Source organism: Gopherus evgoodei, chromosome 9 (genome assembly GCF_007399415.2).
Source record: "Gopherus evgoodei ecotype Sinaloan lineage chromosome 9, rGopEvg1_v1.p, whole genome shotgun sequence".
Classification (NCBI taxonomy): domain Eukaryota; kingdom Metazoa; phylum Chordata; order Testudines; family Testudinidae; genus Gopherus; species Gopherus evgoodei.
The window spans coordinates 108,732,666-108,748,921 of NC_044330.1; the positions used below are offsets into that span (position 1 = coordinate 108,732,666).

General features: G+C 46.8%; 1 protein-coding gene across 1 annotated transcript in view; it reads left to right on the top strand.

The window, feature by feature from the left end:
• TAF1 (TATA-box binding protein associated factor 1) overlaps positions 1 to 16,256 on the top strand; it is a 120,163-nt gene that overhangs the window by 62,314 nt on the left and 41,593 nt on the right. Inside the window, 6 exon segments of the mRNA XM_030575944.1 lie at positions 1,951 to 2,164; positions 10,399 to 10,564; positions 12,771 to 12,982; positions 13,241 to 13,349; positions 14,001 to 14,099; positions 15,704 to 15,881. Of these exon segments, the coding sequence (XP_030431804.1) occupies positions 1,951 to 2,164; positions 10,399 to 10,564; positions 12,771 to 12,982; positions 13,241 to 13,349; positions 14,001 to 14,099; positions 15,704 to 15,881 (978 nt within the window).

Genomic DNA, 16,256 nt, shown 5'->3' on the forward strand with positions numbered 1-16,256 from the left:
CCCTCAAGCACATAGATGGTTTAGCTTAAGGAGTGAAGATTAATATCTACTCTTCCTTTTGCCTGCTGATTTTGTAGTTCTGTTATAAAGCTATCAAGTTTGCGCTGATTTGTTTAGGATGTCAAGTGCTGCTTTCTGCTCAGAATTCCTTTACTCTTGAGAGAGGTTTGCAGACTATTTTCTGCAGCAGTGATTTTCAACCTAGGGGCCCACAGACTATGTCTAAGATTTCCAGAGGGGTCCACACCTCCATTTGAAATTTTTTAGGGGTCAGCAAATGAAAAAAGGGTGAAAACCACTGCTCTAGGGCTTTATTTACTCTATAACTAGTAAATGTTGTTTTAACAATTTGAGACATCCTCATCTGGTTACACCACAGTTATATATGTGCAACAGATTTTCTAGGCTTTAGTCATGTTTATGTGTCCAAATCTACCACACTGTGTTGTAGCAATTTATTCTGGAAAAACTCTGGCAGCTATCCTGTAGTGCTTCAGCAGAGAAGAGTGTAATTTGGAGTACATCTACACCTAGGGCTTGTCTACGCTACAGTATTGTGATATGTCCTTACCATGCTGGTAAAACATCTCACCTCCACAAAAACAACTTCCAGCAGTGCACAGTTGGTCAGACCATCATTGTTGTTACATCTTATTCTGATTAAAATTGATCACTATTGAATCAGCACTGGGTTGATCTGTAATGTGGTATTGCCACTGTGGGCAGAAAACTCAGACTAGAAGAAAGTACTTAGACGGAGGGGTCATTTAACCACGAGGACATTACCAAATTTTCCTTTGGCTGACAGAAGGTCTAGAACAAGCAGGCTGGATGTCAGGACTGTCTTGGATTTCTGCTTGCACAGAACTGAGCCTTCAGAAAGTCAGATGCGTTATGTGTTTATATATGCCGTTCGTAAAGAAAACGGAGCCTCTAAGGCAACAGTGTTTAAATAGGTAGTAGCAGCAATCAGGGCAGGCAAAACTCCACATGGGATCAGGAAACACTCCACTAGGTCAATGGCAACTCGTAGCCTGAGAGAAATGAAAAAAGGGAGGGCTATTGAGTTAGCCATTGAGTTAGCCATTCCTACAAGACCTAATGGAAACAGCTCTGCTGGGAAATTCTGTAAAGAGGTTTGTAACCACATCTCTTTTCAGAGTGGAGAGAGTTCACAAGGACAGCTTAACTAAAACCATTGACTATAAACAAAAGCCAGCCCCATCCGATAATGAAGGAAAGAGGCCTCTGGACTGTTGGGGTCTGTTTTGTAAAGTCCGAATTTGCAGGCCAGAACAAAAGTGTTTTACAGGAGAACTTGTTCCAGAGCTCTGCTTCCAGGAAGATGTGTGGGCATGACTGACCCAGTTTTCCTTTCTTTCAGGGTTATGGATTGCATGTTATGAGATGTCCTTTTAAGGACCAAGTGCTCATATTGTTTGTTCTTGCCTTTCAGTAATTGATTGCATTACTGCTGAATCTTGGGTTCCTCTGTCAGATCTTTCTTCCTTCTGTCCAGGGAAGATACATAGTGCAGATATCTAGGCTGAAATTGCAATGGAAGAAATGACAGAAGTTACATGTGTATGACCTAGATATTTATATAACACTTGGGTGCCACGGTTTAACTTTTCACAGTTTCACTTTTCCCATTTAATATGTGAAATCCTTGTTGACGCTGATAGTGCGTTGATGAGCACCAATAAAAGAACGTGCCTAGATGAATCTTTCTAACTGCTCATCCTATCTTTCTGCTCATACCATGGTATCTGCATGCCTTACACCTGCATCCTAGATTCTAGAGATGGCATTTTAGATTCTCAAGCAAACAGGTTTGTCCCTGTCTTTGGTCTCTGGTATTGGGGTGTCATGATCTCTCAGGACAAAGGGAATGTAAAATTTCTAGAGCATGAACTGTTTTGGAAACCCTTAAAATAATCTCTTTTGTAGCATCAGCTTCGGGCACCTCAGCAGGCTCTCACAAAGATGACGACACTGCCTCTGTAACCAGTCTCAATTCCTCTGCCACTGGCCGTCGCCTCAAAATCTATCGCACGTTTCGAGATGAGGATGGGAAAGAGTATGTGCGGTGTGAGACAGTTCGTAAGCCCTCTGTCATTGATGCCTACAGCCGAATACGGACCACCAAGGATGAAGAGTTCATGTAAGGCCTTAAACTTTTCATTTCCTTCTGGCATCAGTTATATAGAGTGTTGGCACAGTTATGTAGAGTGCAGTTCCTAACTGTGGGGAATTACTGCTGAAAAATAGTGAATCTAGTATAACTGAATTGAGAATGCACTCTTTTGGCTGCAGTTGGGATGGCTTTTATGCCTGCTGCATGGCAGGAAGAGATATGTTCCTCATGGCCTATGGAGCAGTCTCTGGCTTCGTCCAGTACCTAATACTTGAAAGAGAGGGAAAATCTCCAATAGAGTTGTCCAAGTACACATTATTTCCCTCTGTTTAAAACATGTTGTTGTCTTTTAATGTGGTTGAATTTCCTCAGCAGTGCTGATGTCTGGGATTATTGTAGGTGAAGAAAGCAGCCACACTTACAGTTAAGGTTGCCTAACTCTTTCCATTGTAAGACCTTGTTCTTCGAGTGATTGCTCATATCCGTTCCAGTTAGGTGTGCGCTCTCGTCGGAAGATTTTTACCCTAGCAACTCCAGTGAGTCGGCAGGTCGCCCACTGGAGTGGCACCGCCATGGCGCTGGATATATACCCCTGCCGACCCACCCGCTCCTCAGTTCCTTCTTACCATCTGTGTCGGTCGTTGGAACAGTGGAGTGCAGCTTAGCTGTCCTCCACTTCCCTAGCTTCTCTTCACTCATTTGATCTCTTGTTGTATATAGTTGACTTAGTCCATAGTATAATTAGTTTTATAGTTTATAGTTGTTAGTTAGTTGTTGTACATAGTTTAGCGGGGTTTGGGCTCTAGCCCTTCCCCGTGCCCGGGCCCATGCCAGGTTCACCAGGGTTTAAACCGTGCTTGGCCTGTAAAAAGCTGATGCCCACAAGCGATCCCCACGACTCTTGCCTAAAGTGCCTCGGGGAATCGCACATCTCTGACAAGTGCCGCATTTGCAAGGCATTTAAGCCGCGGACTAAAAAGGAGAGGGACTTTCGATTAAAGACTCTCCTTATGGAGGCAGCCCTTAACCCTCCGTCCTCAGCACCCAGCACTGACAGCGCTCCTCCCGCACCGGACCGCACCAGCTCCGCCAAGACACCTCGGCACCGGCCTTCTCCGGTGCAGGGACCTGACCGAAGGCCTTCAACTTCTGCCGCACCTTCGGTGCAGACTCGTCCAGATCGCCCGGCACCTACCCTTGCCATGCACTGATGACCGTGGTACCATCGACTCCGGTCCTGAGAGAGCTGTCGAGTCCGGTCCAGGAGAGCTCCCCAGTGAGACCCGTGGTCGAGCTGACGGTCCCCTCCACGCCGGAGACATTCTCCTCGGCCAGAGACCTTATTGCGATGACTGAATCTGCCCTGCCTCAACCCCCGGCACTAGGTGCGGGTTCTGCATTCCAGAGGCAAGCCTGCCACTATAAGGCCTCTTTCGCTGGAGTCGACGGGCCGGCACCGCTCGAGGTCTCATGGTCGGTCCCGATCTCGACGCCGCTCGCAGTCCTGGCACCACTCACCCAGGCGGCACCGGTTGTACTTGCGGCACAGATCCACCTCTCATCCCGGTCGGTGCTCTCAATACCGCTCTGACTCTAGGCACCGCTCCTGGCACCGAGACTCTCGCAGCTGGTCCCGCCGCAGACGCTCGAGATCCAGGTCGACCTCCCGGCACCGCACTGGTTGCAGGTCCCGGTCTCGGTCTCAGCACCGATATGATTCCCGGTACCGATCCCCGGCACCGAGGAGATCTCCAACGACGGGAGCGAGGGACTCATACGAGCCTCATTCGGCTCCTCCATGGCCATCCCGACAGCCGTCCGTGTCATCTCAGGTGGACAGTGCATACGCCCCGGACACCGATGTGCCTGCTGCCTTGTTCAGCGAACCCCAGCCTCAAGATCATGGTCCGCAGCAGTGGGGATTCTGGACGCCCTGGGCGTACCATCAGGCCCAAGGCCCTCTCCCAGGTCCACCGCGCTCGACGGCCTCGGAGCACAGGGCACCGGAGGCCACGATTACCCATCCTCCCCCTCCTCCTATGGAAGAAGGGTTAAACCAGCCTCAGGGCTCTGAGCTCCCCAGGGAGGCGGACACGATCCTTCAGGTGGAGCCCTCATCAGACCCACTCGTTCCAGGTCTCTCCTCTTCATCCTCCCCTGACGAGGCTGTAGCTGGAACCTCGTTGGCCAGCCCTCCTCCAGTTGACCTCAGGGCCCACCAGGACCTCCTCAGGCGTGTTGCACAGAACATGAACTTGCAAGCCGAGGAGGTCCCAGAGGTCCAAGACCCAGTGGTGGACATATTGTCATCTGATGCCCCCACTAGAGTGGCCCTCCCATTTATTAAGACCATACAGGCCAATGCCACTACAATCTGGCAGTCTCTGGCCTCTGTTCTGCCCGCTGCGTGAGGAGTAGAGCACAAATACATGGTGCCCTCAAAGGGCTATGAATATCTATATGTACATCCTCCTCCTTGCTCCCTCGTCGTCCAGTCGGTTAACGAGAGGGAGCGCCATGGCGAGCAGGCCCCAGCCCCTAAATCGAAGGACCTGAGGCGCATGGACTTGCTAGGGCGAAAAGTTTACTCTGCAGGAGCCCTCCAGCTCTGTGTGTCCAACCAGCAAGCCTTCCTTAGCCGTTATAGCTACAACACCTGGGCGGCGGCAGACAAATTTAAGGAGCTGCTTCCGCAGGATGCACGGCAGGAGTTCTCGGTGATCCTTGACGAGGGAAAAAAGGTTGCGAGAACTTCCTTCCAAGCTTCCCTGGACGCCGCGGACTCAGCCACCAGGACTCTGGCCTCTGGCGTGACTATGCACCGTATCTCGTGGCTGCAGGTCTCCGGCCTCCCCCCGGAGCTCCAGCACACTATTCAGGACCTTCCATTCGAGGGTCAAGGGCTGTTTTCAGACAAAATTGACTCTAGGCTGCAGAGCCTAAAAGACAACAGGGTCATTATGCGCTCGTTAGGGATACACATGCCTGTAACTCAGCGCAGGCCCTTCTGACCCCAGCGACACTGCCCTTACCCTCAACCTCGGCAGAGGTAAGACTTCGCCAGACGGCGAGGCAGAAACGGCTGCTGGAGGCAATCAGGCAACCAAGGGGGCCAGAACCAAAGCTCCTCCAAGCCTTCCTCCGGGCCAAAACCTTCCTTTTGAAGGTGCGCCCGAGGGCGTTGTACCAGTTTCTTTAAAGGATCTGTCCCCGCTCTTTCCTTTTTCCTCCCTGCGTGGTCCCAGCTAACATCAGATCGTTGGGTCCTACGCACGTTGGAACTTGGATACTGCCTACAATTTATTTCAACCCCCCACTTCCACCTCCCTTTCTCGTCCCTCTTCAGGGACCCCTCTCACGAGCAACTCCTCCTACAGGAGGTGCAAACGCTCCTTGCCAAAGGAGCCATAGAGGAGGTACCGGAGCACGAGCGGGGCAAGGGGTTTTATTCCCGCTATTTCCTGATCCCGAAGGCAAAGGGAGGTCTCAGACTAATCCTCGATCTGCAGAAACTCAACAGATGCATGGTAAAATTGAAGTTCTGTATGGTATCCCTGGGGACCATTATCCCATCCCTGGAGACTAGTATGCCACCCTCGACATGCAAGATGCCTACTTCCACATAGCCATCTTCCCACCTCACAGGAGGTTCCTCCGGTTCGTGGTCAACGGGCAGCATTTCCAGTTCATGGTCCTCCCATTCGGCCTCTTTGCAGCCCCAAGGGTATTCATCAAATGTGTGGCTGTAGTCGCCTTCCACCTTCGCCGCAGTCGGATACACGTCTTTCCGTAACTAGACGACTGGCTTATCTGCGGGACCTCCGAGACACGAGTCCTCAGTCATGTTCGCATTGTCAAGAACCTTTTCCTACATCTAGGTCTAATGATCAGTGTGGAAAAATCGACTCTAATCCCCACTCAGAGGATAGAGTTTATTGGTGCCACCTTGGACTCGACTCTTGCCAAAGCCTGCCTACCACTGCCATGGTTCCAGGCTCTGACGGTCATCATCCGGAGGCTGCAAGTGGCGCCGCCAACTTTGGTGCGCACTTGCCTCGCTCTCTTGGGCCACACGGCGGCCTGCACGTTTGTAACGAACTACGCAAAACTGCGCCTGCGTCCCCTGCAGTCCTGGCTCAACTCACAATACCGTCCAGCCAGGGATCCTATGGACATGGTCGTCACCATTCCCTCGACCGTGCTAGACTCCTTCCTGTGGTGGCTGGATCCCTCCATAGTGTGTGCGGGGCTCCTGTTCCACCCGCCCCAGCCCTCGGCGTCCCTGACAGCGGACGCATCATCCCTCGGTTGGGGGGCTCACCTCGGGCACCTACGTACCCAAGGCCATTGGTCATCTCACGAGCTGGACCTCCACATCAACGTCCTGGAGCTGAGAGTGGTCCGCCTCGCTTGTCAGACATTCTGGCAACATTTGCAGGGCTGTTGTGTTGTCGGTGAATACTGACACACAACAGCCATGCACTATATAAACAAACAGGGCGGCACGAGATCTTCACCCCGTGTCAAGAAACCTTAGGACTATGGGACTTCTGCATAGCCCATTCTATACACCTCATCGCGTCCTTTCTCCCAGGAGTTCGGAACATGCTGGCGGATCGCCTCAGCAGATCCTTCCTTTCCCATGAATGGTCCCTTCGCCCGGACTTTGCTCTTTTGCTCTTCCGGAAGTGGGGGTTTCCCCGGATAGACCTCTTTGCTTCCCGTGGGAACAGGAAATGCCAGACGTTCTGCTCCTTTCAAGACCTCTCACCGGGCTCAGTGGCGGACGCCTTCCTTGTGCCGTGGACGACGCACCTGCTGTACGCCTTTCCACCGTTTCCACTCGTCCACAAGGTCCTTTTGAAAGCACGCAGGGACAAATCCCACTTGATCATGATAGCTCCAGCGTGGCCTCGACAGCACTGGTACACCATGTTGCTAGACCTATCCATAGCCGACCCTGTTCCCCTACCTCTTCACCTGGACCTGATCACCCAGGACCACGGCAAGCTCCGTCACCCGAACCTTGAGTTGCTCCACCTCACAGCATGGCTCCTGCGTGGCTGACTCAGTCTGAGCTGTGTTGCTCCACCCCAGTGCAGCGGGTGCTCCTGGGTAGCAGGAAGCTTTCCACTAGAGCTACATATTTGGCCAAGTGGAAGCGTTTCGCGTGCTGGTGCATGGAGTGGAACTTCGTTCCCGCTGAGGTCTCCATATCCAACATCTTGGATTACCTCTGGTCCCTCAAACAATGGGCTTGGCGGTATCATCTCTGAGGGTCCAGTTGGCGGCCATCTCTACATTCCACCCAGGAGACGATGGTCGCTCGGTGTTTTCTCATCCGATGGTGTCTAGGTTCCTTAAGGGCCTAGAGCGCCTCTACCCTCAAGTACGCCACCCTACCCCAACATGGGATCTTAACCTGGTTCTTGCTAGACTCATGTCCCTTCCTTTCGAACCGTTAGCAACTTGCTCCCTTCTCTACCTCCCTGGAAAACCGCTTTCCTGGTGGCCATCATGTCCACGAGACGGGTCTCGGAACTTCGGGCCCTCACAGTGGATCCCCTGTATACTGTGTTCCACAGGGACAAGGTGCAGTTGTGACAGCGTCCGGCCTTTCTCTCCAAAGTGGTATCGGCCTTCCACGTTAACCAGGAGATCTTCCTCCCTGTCTTCTTCCCAAAACAGCATTCGTCTCGCAGGGAGCAGCAGCTACACTCCCTAGACGTTCGTAGAGCACTCGCTTTTCATATAGAGCGCACTAAGCCATTCCGCAGAACCCCCCCACTCTTTGTCGCGGTGGCTGAACGTATCAAGGGGCTTCCTGTCTCCTCGCAGTGGATTTCCTCTTGGGTAATGTTGTGCATCCGCGCCTCTTACGACTTAGCTCATGTCCCATGGGCCACGTGACTGCGCACTCCACCAGGGCTCAGGTCTCACCAGCTGCTTTCCTCGCTCACGTGCCCATTCATGAAATCTGTCGTGCAGCGACCTGGTCCTCTGTCCACACCTTTGCCTCCCACTATGCCCTGGCTCAGCAGTCTAGGGATGACTCAGCCTTCGGCTCTGCCGTATTGCACTCTGCGACATCTCACTCCAACCCCACCGCCTAGGTAAGGCTTGGGGATCACCTAACTGGAATGGATATGAGCAAGCACTCGAAGAAGAAAAGACGGTTACTCACCTTTGTAACTGTTGTTCTTCGAGATGTGTTGCTCATATCCATTCCAAACCCATCCTCCTTCCCCACTGTCGGAGTAGCTGGCAAGAAGGAACTGAGGAGCGGGCGGGTTGGCAGGGGTATATATCCAGCGCCATGGCGGCGCCACTCCAGGGGACGACCTGCCGACCCACTGGAGTTGCTAGGGTAAAAATCTTCCGACGAGTGTGCACGCGCGGCGCGCACACCTAACTGGAATGGATATGAGCAACACATCTCGAAGAACAACAGTTACAAAGGTGAGTAACCGTCTTTTTTCAATCGCTTTATAACTCTGCCAAACATTAATCATTTGGGCTGAAAATTTTTATGCTAGATATCTGTCTCTGGCTGATTTTTTTGGAAAGTTTAAACAAAGATGGTTCCGCCACTTCAGCAAATGGAAAAGTTTTGCCAGTGTAAATTATTATTACCATTTATTTGAGAAGCTCTAGCACCTTTTGACTGTAGTGCACGAACTTGAATGTTGGCAGGGGGTGGTTGCTCTCAGGTTATAGGGCTGCCTTTTTTGTTGTCTCTGTGAAATACCAGCGAAATTCCAGCTGCATGTAAGCCTCTGAAAATGCTATTTGTATGTGTTCAGAGGTTTGTCAGAGGCTAGTAAATAAATTCTGCAAAAATTCTATTTATACTTAGCATGCGCTAGTCCAGTGCTGCAGGGATTGGGTAGGATTACTGCTACAGTAGCTCATTTTAGCTGCACAGGGGGTAGGAGCAACAGGGATAGGCAGAAAGAGTCTGAAACAACTAGAGAACATCCCTCACCAGAACCTGGAACAGAATCCAAAATTTCTGATTCCCTGTGTTTCTCTGTTGACTAGCAAAAAGTTATAAAAGCCACTAGCAAAGTTTGTGTCTCTCCATCTAGTGACTGCTCCACATGGAGGATAATAGCTTAGTGCTGCTACTAGTTACTCTTTTAGCTCAAGTGGCAGAGGACTGTCCTGTAGATCTAAAATTTTCAGCCCTGTCAAGACTTACGTGGGGCTCATTATGATTCCGCATGACAGAATTTCTGATTTTTCAGTTTTGTATTAAAACCAGAGGCTGCTAATGGAATCTTAAATTGACTGCCTCGTATATATCCTAAGCATTTCAAGTTGGGCTCCCTGAATTAGTGGACACGTCTGACCGTTTTGACCTTAATCTCTTTGTGCCTCAGTTTCCAATCTGGAAAATAGGGATAATCTCCTCCTCTAAGCTCAGAATGGTGTTAGAAAATAAATTAATTAATGTTTATGAAGCACTTGAAAATTTAGTGACAAACACAATAGAAAAATCCATGAGGAAATTAATAATTCTGTACTCAGTGTAGGGTTTGGATGGTGTGTGGTAAATGAGGTCTGAGGTCATTGCATGATAAGGATAAAGAAACATATTTAATAGCTACCCATTCAGAGAACACCATTTATCTTGTGCACTGAATGAGGCAGGGACCTGTGGAAAAAATAGGATGTGATCTTGTAATTAAAGGTTGTATCATAATGCATCTGCAAAAAGGGCTGAATTAAGGTTGCACGGGCAATCTGAATGCTTGACTTTGTAATCCTAATATTCTTTTAACATAGGAATTTTAAAAATATTTTGTACCTTCTAGTTTAGTAAATCTACAGTATATCTAAAAAATAGACTGAGTTGTCCAGATAGTCTGTGACCAGTGCCATGTGGGTCAACTAGTCAGAATCTCAAGTGACTCCTTCACTCCAGGACTGGCCATGCCTGGGAGTGTTGTTGACATGTGCTCGCAATTGCTGCGTTGGGAAAGAGATCTTGTTCTACTGCCCATCCACCTATGCATGCTGACTTTTTTAGGGATCACTGCTCCCATCAGTGAAGCTAGATAAATCCAGTTCATGGGAGGAAGAGTTTAAACAAAAATACTAGTGCTTTTCATCAAGGTTTGTGGATAAGGCTCTGCTGTTCCTCCACTCTGGCTCCTCTGGGAGGAATCCTACTGTGGGTGTTCAAGTTCCAGGAAAACTGGGCTGGCAGAAGGATGCTTGGCCACTTGTAGATCTAGATTAAAACCTTTGTGTTCCAGACGAAAATTTGCCCTCTTTGATGAGCAGCACCGGGAGGAGATGCGGAAGGAGCGACGCAGGATCCAGGAGCAGTTAAGGCGGCTCAAACGAAACCAGGAAAAAGAAAAACTTAAGGGCCCACCAGAGAAAAAACCCAAGAAAATGAAGGAGCGGCCAGATCTGAAGGTAACTGAGCATCAAGTAAAAAAAGCAATCCAAGGGAGAAAAGGCCATGGAATACAGTGTCCTAACAAACCTTCTCCTCATTTGGATAGAAGAAAGAGGAGAAAACTATGGGATAGGATACGATAACATAGGTGCTGTTTCCAGTGTCTTAATATCAAGTATAAGTCACGCACTCCATGCTTAGTTTTGCTCTATAACATGGTCCAGAATATCCCAGGTCCAGTACTTCCAGACTCTTACCATGACGTGAGCAATTTTTGGCTGTCAAATGATTAGAAAAATGAATTATGATTGATCGTGCTGTTAAATAATAATAGAATACCATTGATTTTAATATTTTTGGATGTCTTCTACATTTTCAAATATATTGTATTCTATTGTAACTGAAATCAAAGTGTACAGTGCTCACTTTATATTTATTTTTTATTACAAATATTTGCACTGTAAAAAACAAAAGAAATAGCGTTTTTCAGTTCACCTAATACAAGTACCGTAGTGCAATCTCTTTATCATGAAAGTTGAACTTGAAAATGTAGATTTTTGTTAGTTACATAACTGCACTCAAAAATAAAAGAATGTTGTAAAACTTTGGAGCCTACAAGTCCACTCAGCCCTACTTCAGCCAATCGCTCAGACAAACAAGTTTGGTTACAATTTGCAGGAGATAATGCTGCCTGCTTCTTGTTTACAATGTCACCTGAAAGTGAGAACAGACATTTCCATGGCACTGTTGTAGCTGGTGTTGCAAGATATTTAAGTACCAGATGCGCTAAAGATTCATATGCCCCTTAATGCTTCAGCCATCATTCAAGGGAACATGCGTCCATGCTTATTACGTGTTCTGCTTGATAACGATCCAAAGAAGAGCAGACTGATGCATATTAATTTTCATCATCTGAATCAGATGCCACCAGCAGAAGGTTGATTTTCTTTTTTGGTGGTTTGGGTTCTGTAGTTTCCACAGCTGAGTGTTGCTCTTTTAAGGCTTCTGAAAGCATGCTCCACACCTCGTCCCTCTCAGATTTTGGACGGCACTTCAGATTCTTAAACCTTGGGTTGAGTGCAGTAGCTATTTTTAGAAATCTGACATTGGTACTTTCTTTGCGTTTTATCAAATCTGTGGTGAGTATTCTTAAAACAAACAAGATGTGCTGGGTCATCATCCGAGACTGCTATAACATGAAATATATGGCAGTATTTCTGTAAAACAGAACAGGAGACATACAATTCTCTCCCAGGGAGTTCAGTCATAAATTTAGTTAATGCATCTTCTTTTTTTTTTTTTTAAACAAGCATCGTCATTCTGGAAGCATGTCCTCTGGAATGGTGGCTGAAGCATGAAGGGACATATGAATGTTTAGCATATCTGGCATGTAACTACCTTGCAAAGCCGGCTACAGAAGTGCCATGCAAATGCTTGTTCTCACTTCCTGGTGATGTAAATAAGAAGCAGGCAGCATGATCTCCCATAAATGTAAACAAACTTGTTTGTCTTAGCAATTGACTAAACAAGAAGTAGGACTGAGTGGACTTGTAGGCGCTAAAGTTTTACACTGTTTTGTTTTTGAGTGTAGTTATGTAACAAAAAATTCTACAGTTGTAAGTTACACTTTAATGAGAGAGTGCACTACAGTACTTGTCTGAGGTGAATTGAAAAATACTATTATCATTTTTACAGTGCAAATATTTGTAATTAAAAATAACATAAAGTGAGCACTATACACTTTGTATTCTGTGTTGTAATAGAAATCAATATATTTGAAAATGTTAAAAAAAATCCAGAAATATTTAATAAATTGCAATTGATATTCTATTATTTAACAGTGTGATTAATCTTGATTAATTTTTTGAGTTAATCTCGTGAGTTAACTGTGATTAATCAACAGCACTAATTATTTCCTTTATATGTTATGTGGAGCTAGAACATCAGGCCGGTAAGAAGCTGCTATCTGATAGATAATTATCAATTTACCAATCTTCTAAATCAAATGGTGGATTCTCTGTCTCTGACTTCAGATTAAGACCTAGATGCCTTTCTGGAACTGATACTTCAACCAAGCACAAATTATACAGGGCTTAAAATGGATAACTGGGTGAAATTTAATGGCTTGTGATATGTGAGGTCAGACTAGATGATCTGTAGTTCTCATCTGGCCTTAAACTCTGAATACATTTTAATTGATCATCTTGTATATCTTTTTTGCAGTTAAAATGTGGAGCCTGTGGTGCAATTGGACACATGAGAACTAATAAATTTTGTCCCCTCTACTATCAAACAAATGCCCCACCCTCCAACCCTGTTGCCATGACAGAGGAGCAGGAGGAAGAGCTGGAAAAGACAGTCATTCACAATGATAACGAAGAGCTTATCAAAGTGGAAGGGACCAAAATTGTTCTCGGAAAGCAACTGATTGAGAGGTGAGGGCAGGACTGGAGGTCAGGGATGGATGGTGAGAGAAGCAATCTATGGGCTGATGCAAGATACATAAACATCACAGGTGCAGTAGACACAGGAGTAAAGTGGGTGGGTTTTGGATATATTGTTGATGAATGTAGTATTTAAATCCTGATTGAGCTTGGTATTGTACCAGACAGGATCCATGCTGATTCTGGGGTGCAAACAATCTTGTTGGTAAGAGATACAAAGGAAATGAGAGGTCTATTTCTTTTCTGTAGTGCAGATGAGGTTCGCAGGAAATCACTGGTCTTGAAGTTCCCTAAACAGCAGCTTCCTCCAAAGAAAAAGCGGCGAGTTGGGACCACAGTTCATTGCGATTACTTGAATGTAAGTGTAGATATCATTGGATCAGTTTTTAGTCTCCATGTCCAATTGTTAAGGCTACATTTTAGTCACGGGTATTTTTAGTAAAAGTCATGGACAGATCATGGGCAGTAAACAAAAATTCACAGTCTATGACCTGTCCTTGACTTTTTTTATATAGCCTAACTAAAACTTGTGGGTTCTTGAAGGGGGGGTGTCTGTGGATGCTCGGGGGATGGGGTTGGGCACAGGCAGCTGCGCGTGGCCTGGGACCCCTGCTGGGGGAGTGGGGCCTGCAGGTGCAGGCAGCATGTGGAACCCCCTGACCCCTCCACCTAGAAGCTGCAGGGCCATGCCAGTGGGAGCCCCTGACTCTGAGGTAAATGGTCCCCCCCCCCCCCCCAAACTTCCCCTACCCCCAAACTGCTGAAGCTGGCCCAGGGGCTGCCTGGTGCTGCAGAAGTCTCAAAGGTCATGGAAAGTCACAGAATCCGTGACAGACTCGCAGCCTTATCCATTGTCCATCCTGTTCAGTCCTTACACTGCTCTTGGCCATCCATAGTACAGCACGAGGCATGTATCTGCATATCCACCTATAGAATTAATAAACTAAACCTGCAGAGAACTTGTTTAGATTTATATTTTGCCATAACTTCCTACTTGTGATTTCTTCAGCGGCCTCACAAGTCCATCCATCGTCGACGAACGGACCCTATGGTAACTTTGTCATCGATTCTAGAGGGCATTATCAATGATATGAGAGATCTTCCCAATGTAAGTTTAGCCTGTATGGTCAAAGTTCTGTGTCCTAAGTAGGCTGATAGGTTGAGTTCCGTGGCTGAATCTGAGACCCAAGAATTACACAACACTGCCCCTGCAAGCTCTCTCACTGTCACTGCCTCCTTGATCCAGTCCAGTCAGACTTGCATCCCTTGAATATTGCCCTCAATTGTTCAGTTTATGGTGCTGCAGGGTATTTTCAGTAAGAGTAAATGAATCATAGATGTCTAGGCAATGTGGTAACTGGGGCTTTTGGAATCAGGGAAAGTAGTTAAGCCTTTTTGGCATTGGGGAGGTGATACATCTCTGCTTTCATTTCCCTACTGTCATCTGAGCAGTAAAGGGGGGAGAGGATCAGTGTGGGGAGAAGGGGTTGAATTTTTCATTCCCACCCCATTATTTGTTACTAATCCAACAATTAGTAAGTAGATTAGCTTCATGTTTCTTTTTAAATGATCAGCAGTGGAATAATTCACAATGTTGACGTTTCGTCGTTAAGCTTCAGATTCAATACCACACTAATAAGCTCTTGCATTCTGATCTATGCTTTGAAAGCTGTCACCAGATTCATAGACGACATTGTATTGGCTTATATTTATTTCACACTTTGAAGATTATCTTTGCAATGGTAAGGATTAGTGAATTTTTTTTAAATAAAAGTTTAGAATCTCTGGAGCACAATTAGAGTGGATACAAAAAGGACAATTGTGCAGCAATTTATACAGCTGTATGATTGTATTATATGGGGAGAGGGATAGCTCAGTGGTTTGAGCATTGGCCTGCTAAACCCAGGGTTGTGAGTTCAAACCTTGAGGGGGCCACTTAGGGATCTGGGGCAAAATCAGTACTTGGTCCTGCTAGTGAAGGCAGGGAGCTGGACTTGATGGTCCCTTCCAGTTCTAGGAGATAGGATATCTCCATTAATTTAAAAATTAATGTGGGACTTTGGAGAGAGCTATTGAATATAGACTTGTTTCTGGTTTTAGATAAAGTTGGAATTGATTTTAAAATATTGGCCAAGATTTACAAAAATAGAAGTCTAAAGTTAAGTTTCTTATTTAGGCTATTGTGTAAGTAAACCTACTTTCAAAAGTGCTGAACACCCAGTAACTCCCACTGAAGTCCTCAGAGTGGTGGCAAAGTCATAATAGAATAGTAAATTCTGTGGAGAGAAACAAAATACCACAGTCACATACAGGTGGTCTTCAGCATATGTAACTTAGTAGGTATGTCTACACAGCGTTTTGGAGCAAGCCTCCCAGTCCGGGTTGATAGACTTGGAGTAGTGGGGCTCACATTAGTACTCTAAAAATAGCTGTGCAAACAGCGCTTTGAAATTGCAGGTTGGGCTCTGAAGCCTAAGGAGGGGGGTAGACCTCAAAGCCCAAACTTGAGCCCGACCTGAACTTCAAAGTGCTGTCTATGCAGCCGTTTTTAGAGTGCTAGCGTGAGCCTGGATACCCCAAGTCTATTGACCGGACTGGGAGGCTCACTCCAAAATGCCATGTAGACACACCCTAACGGGCCTCTGATCTGCTGCCTGTTCTGCTTGTGGAGGTTGCTGGGACTGAATGTCCGTTCTGTTTTGTATTCCTCAGACATACCCTTTTCACACACCTGTTAATGCAAAGGTCGTGAAAGACTATTACAAAATCATTACACGGCCTATGGACCTACAGACCCTGCGTGAAAATGTCCGTAAACGTCTATACCCTTCCCGGGAAGAGTTCCGTGAACACCTGGAGCTGATTGTGAAGAACAGTGCAACGTACAATGGTAGGAAACTCCCTAAAACACTGAGGTTCAGTTTTTCGTCTGGTGAGCTGTAATGAGAATTGTGCATATGCCTTGTGTATGGAATCTGGTGGCATGGGAGGGGGAAAACTCTCATACACTGCAGGGAAAAGATGAAAGCAGCAAAGTTAACGCTGTCAAAATGGATAAGATGAATATAACAGATTTCTTCAAAGATATCAGGAGGACAATAAATTAGTTCTTATAAATTTAGAAGGGGTGAACTCTAAAATCTGTCTATACAAAACAAAATAAGAGGCTTGGGCAGTTAGGAAGTAATGAAAGCTTTATCAACAGGAGGTCAGATTTGTGGGTGGAGGTACCCTGTTAATTTCTGGCCATAACCCAAGCTCTGTC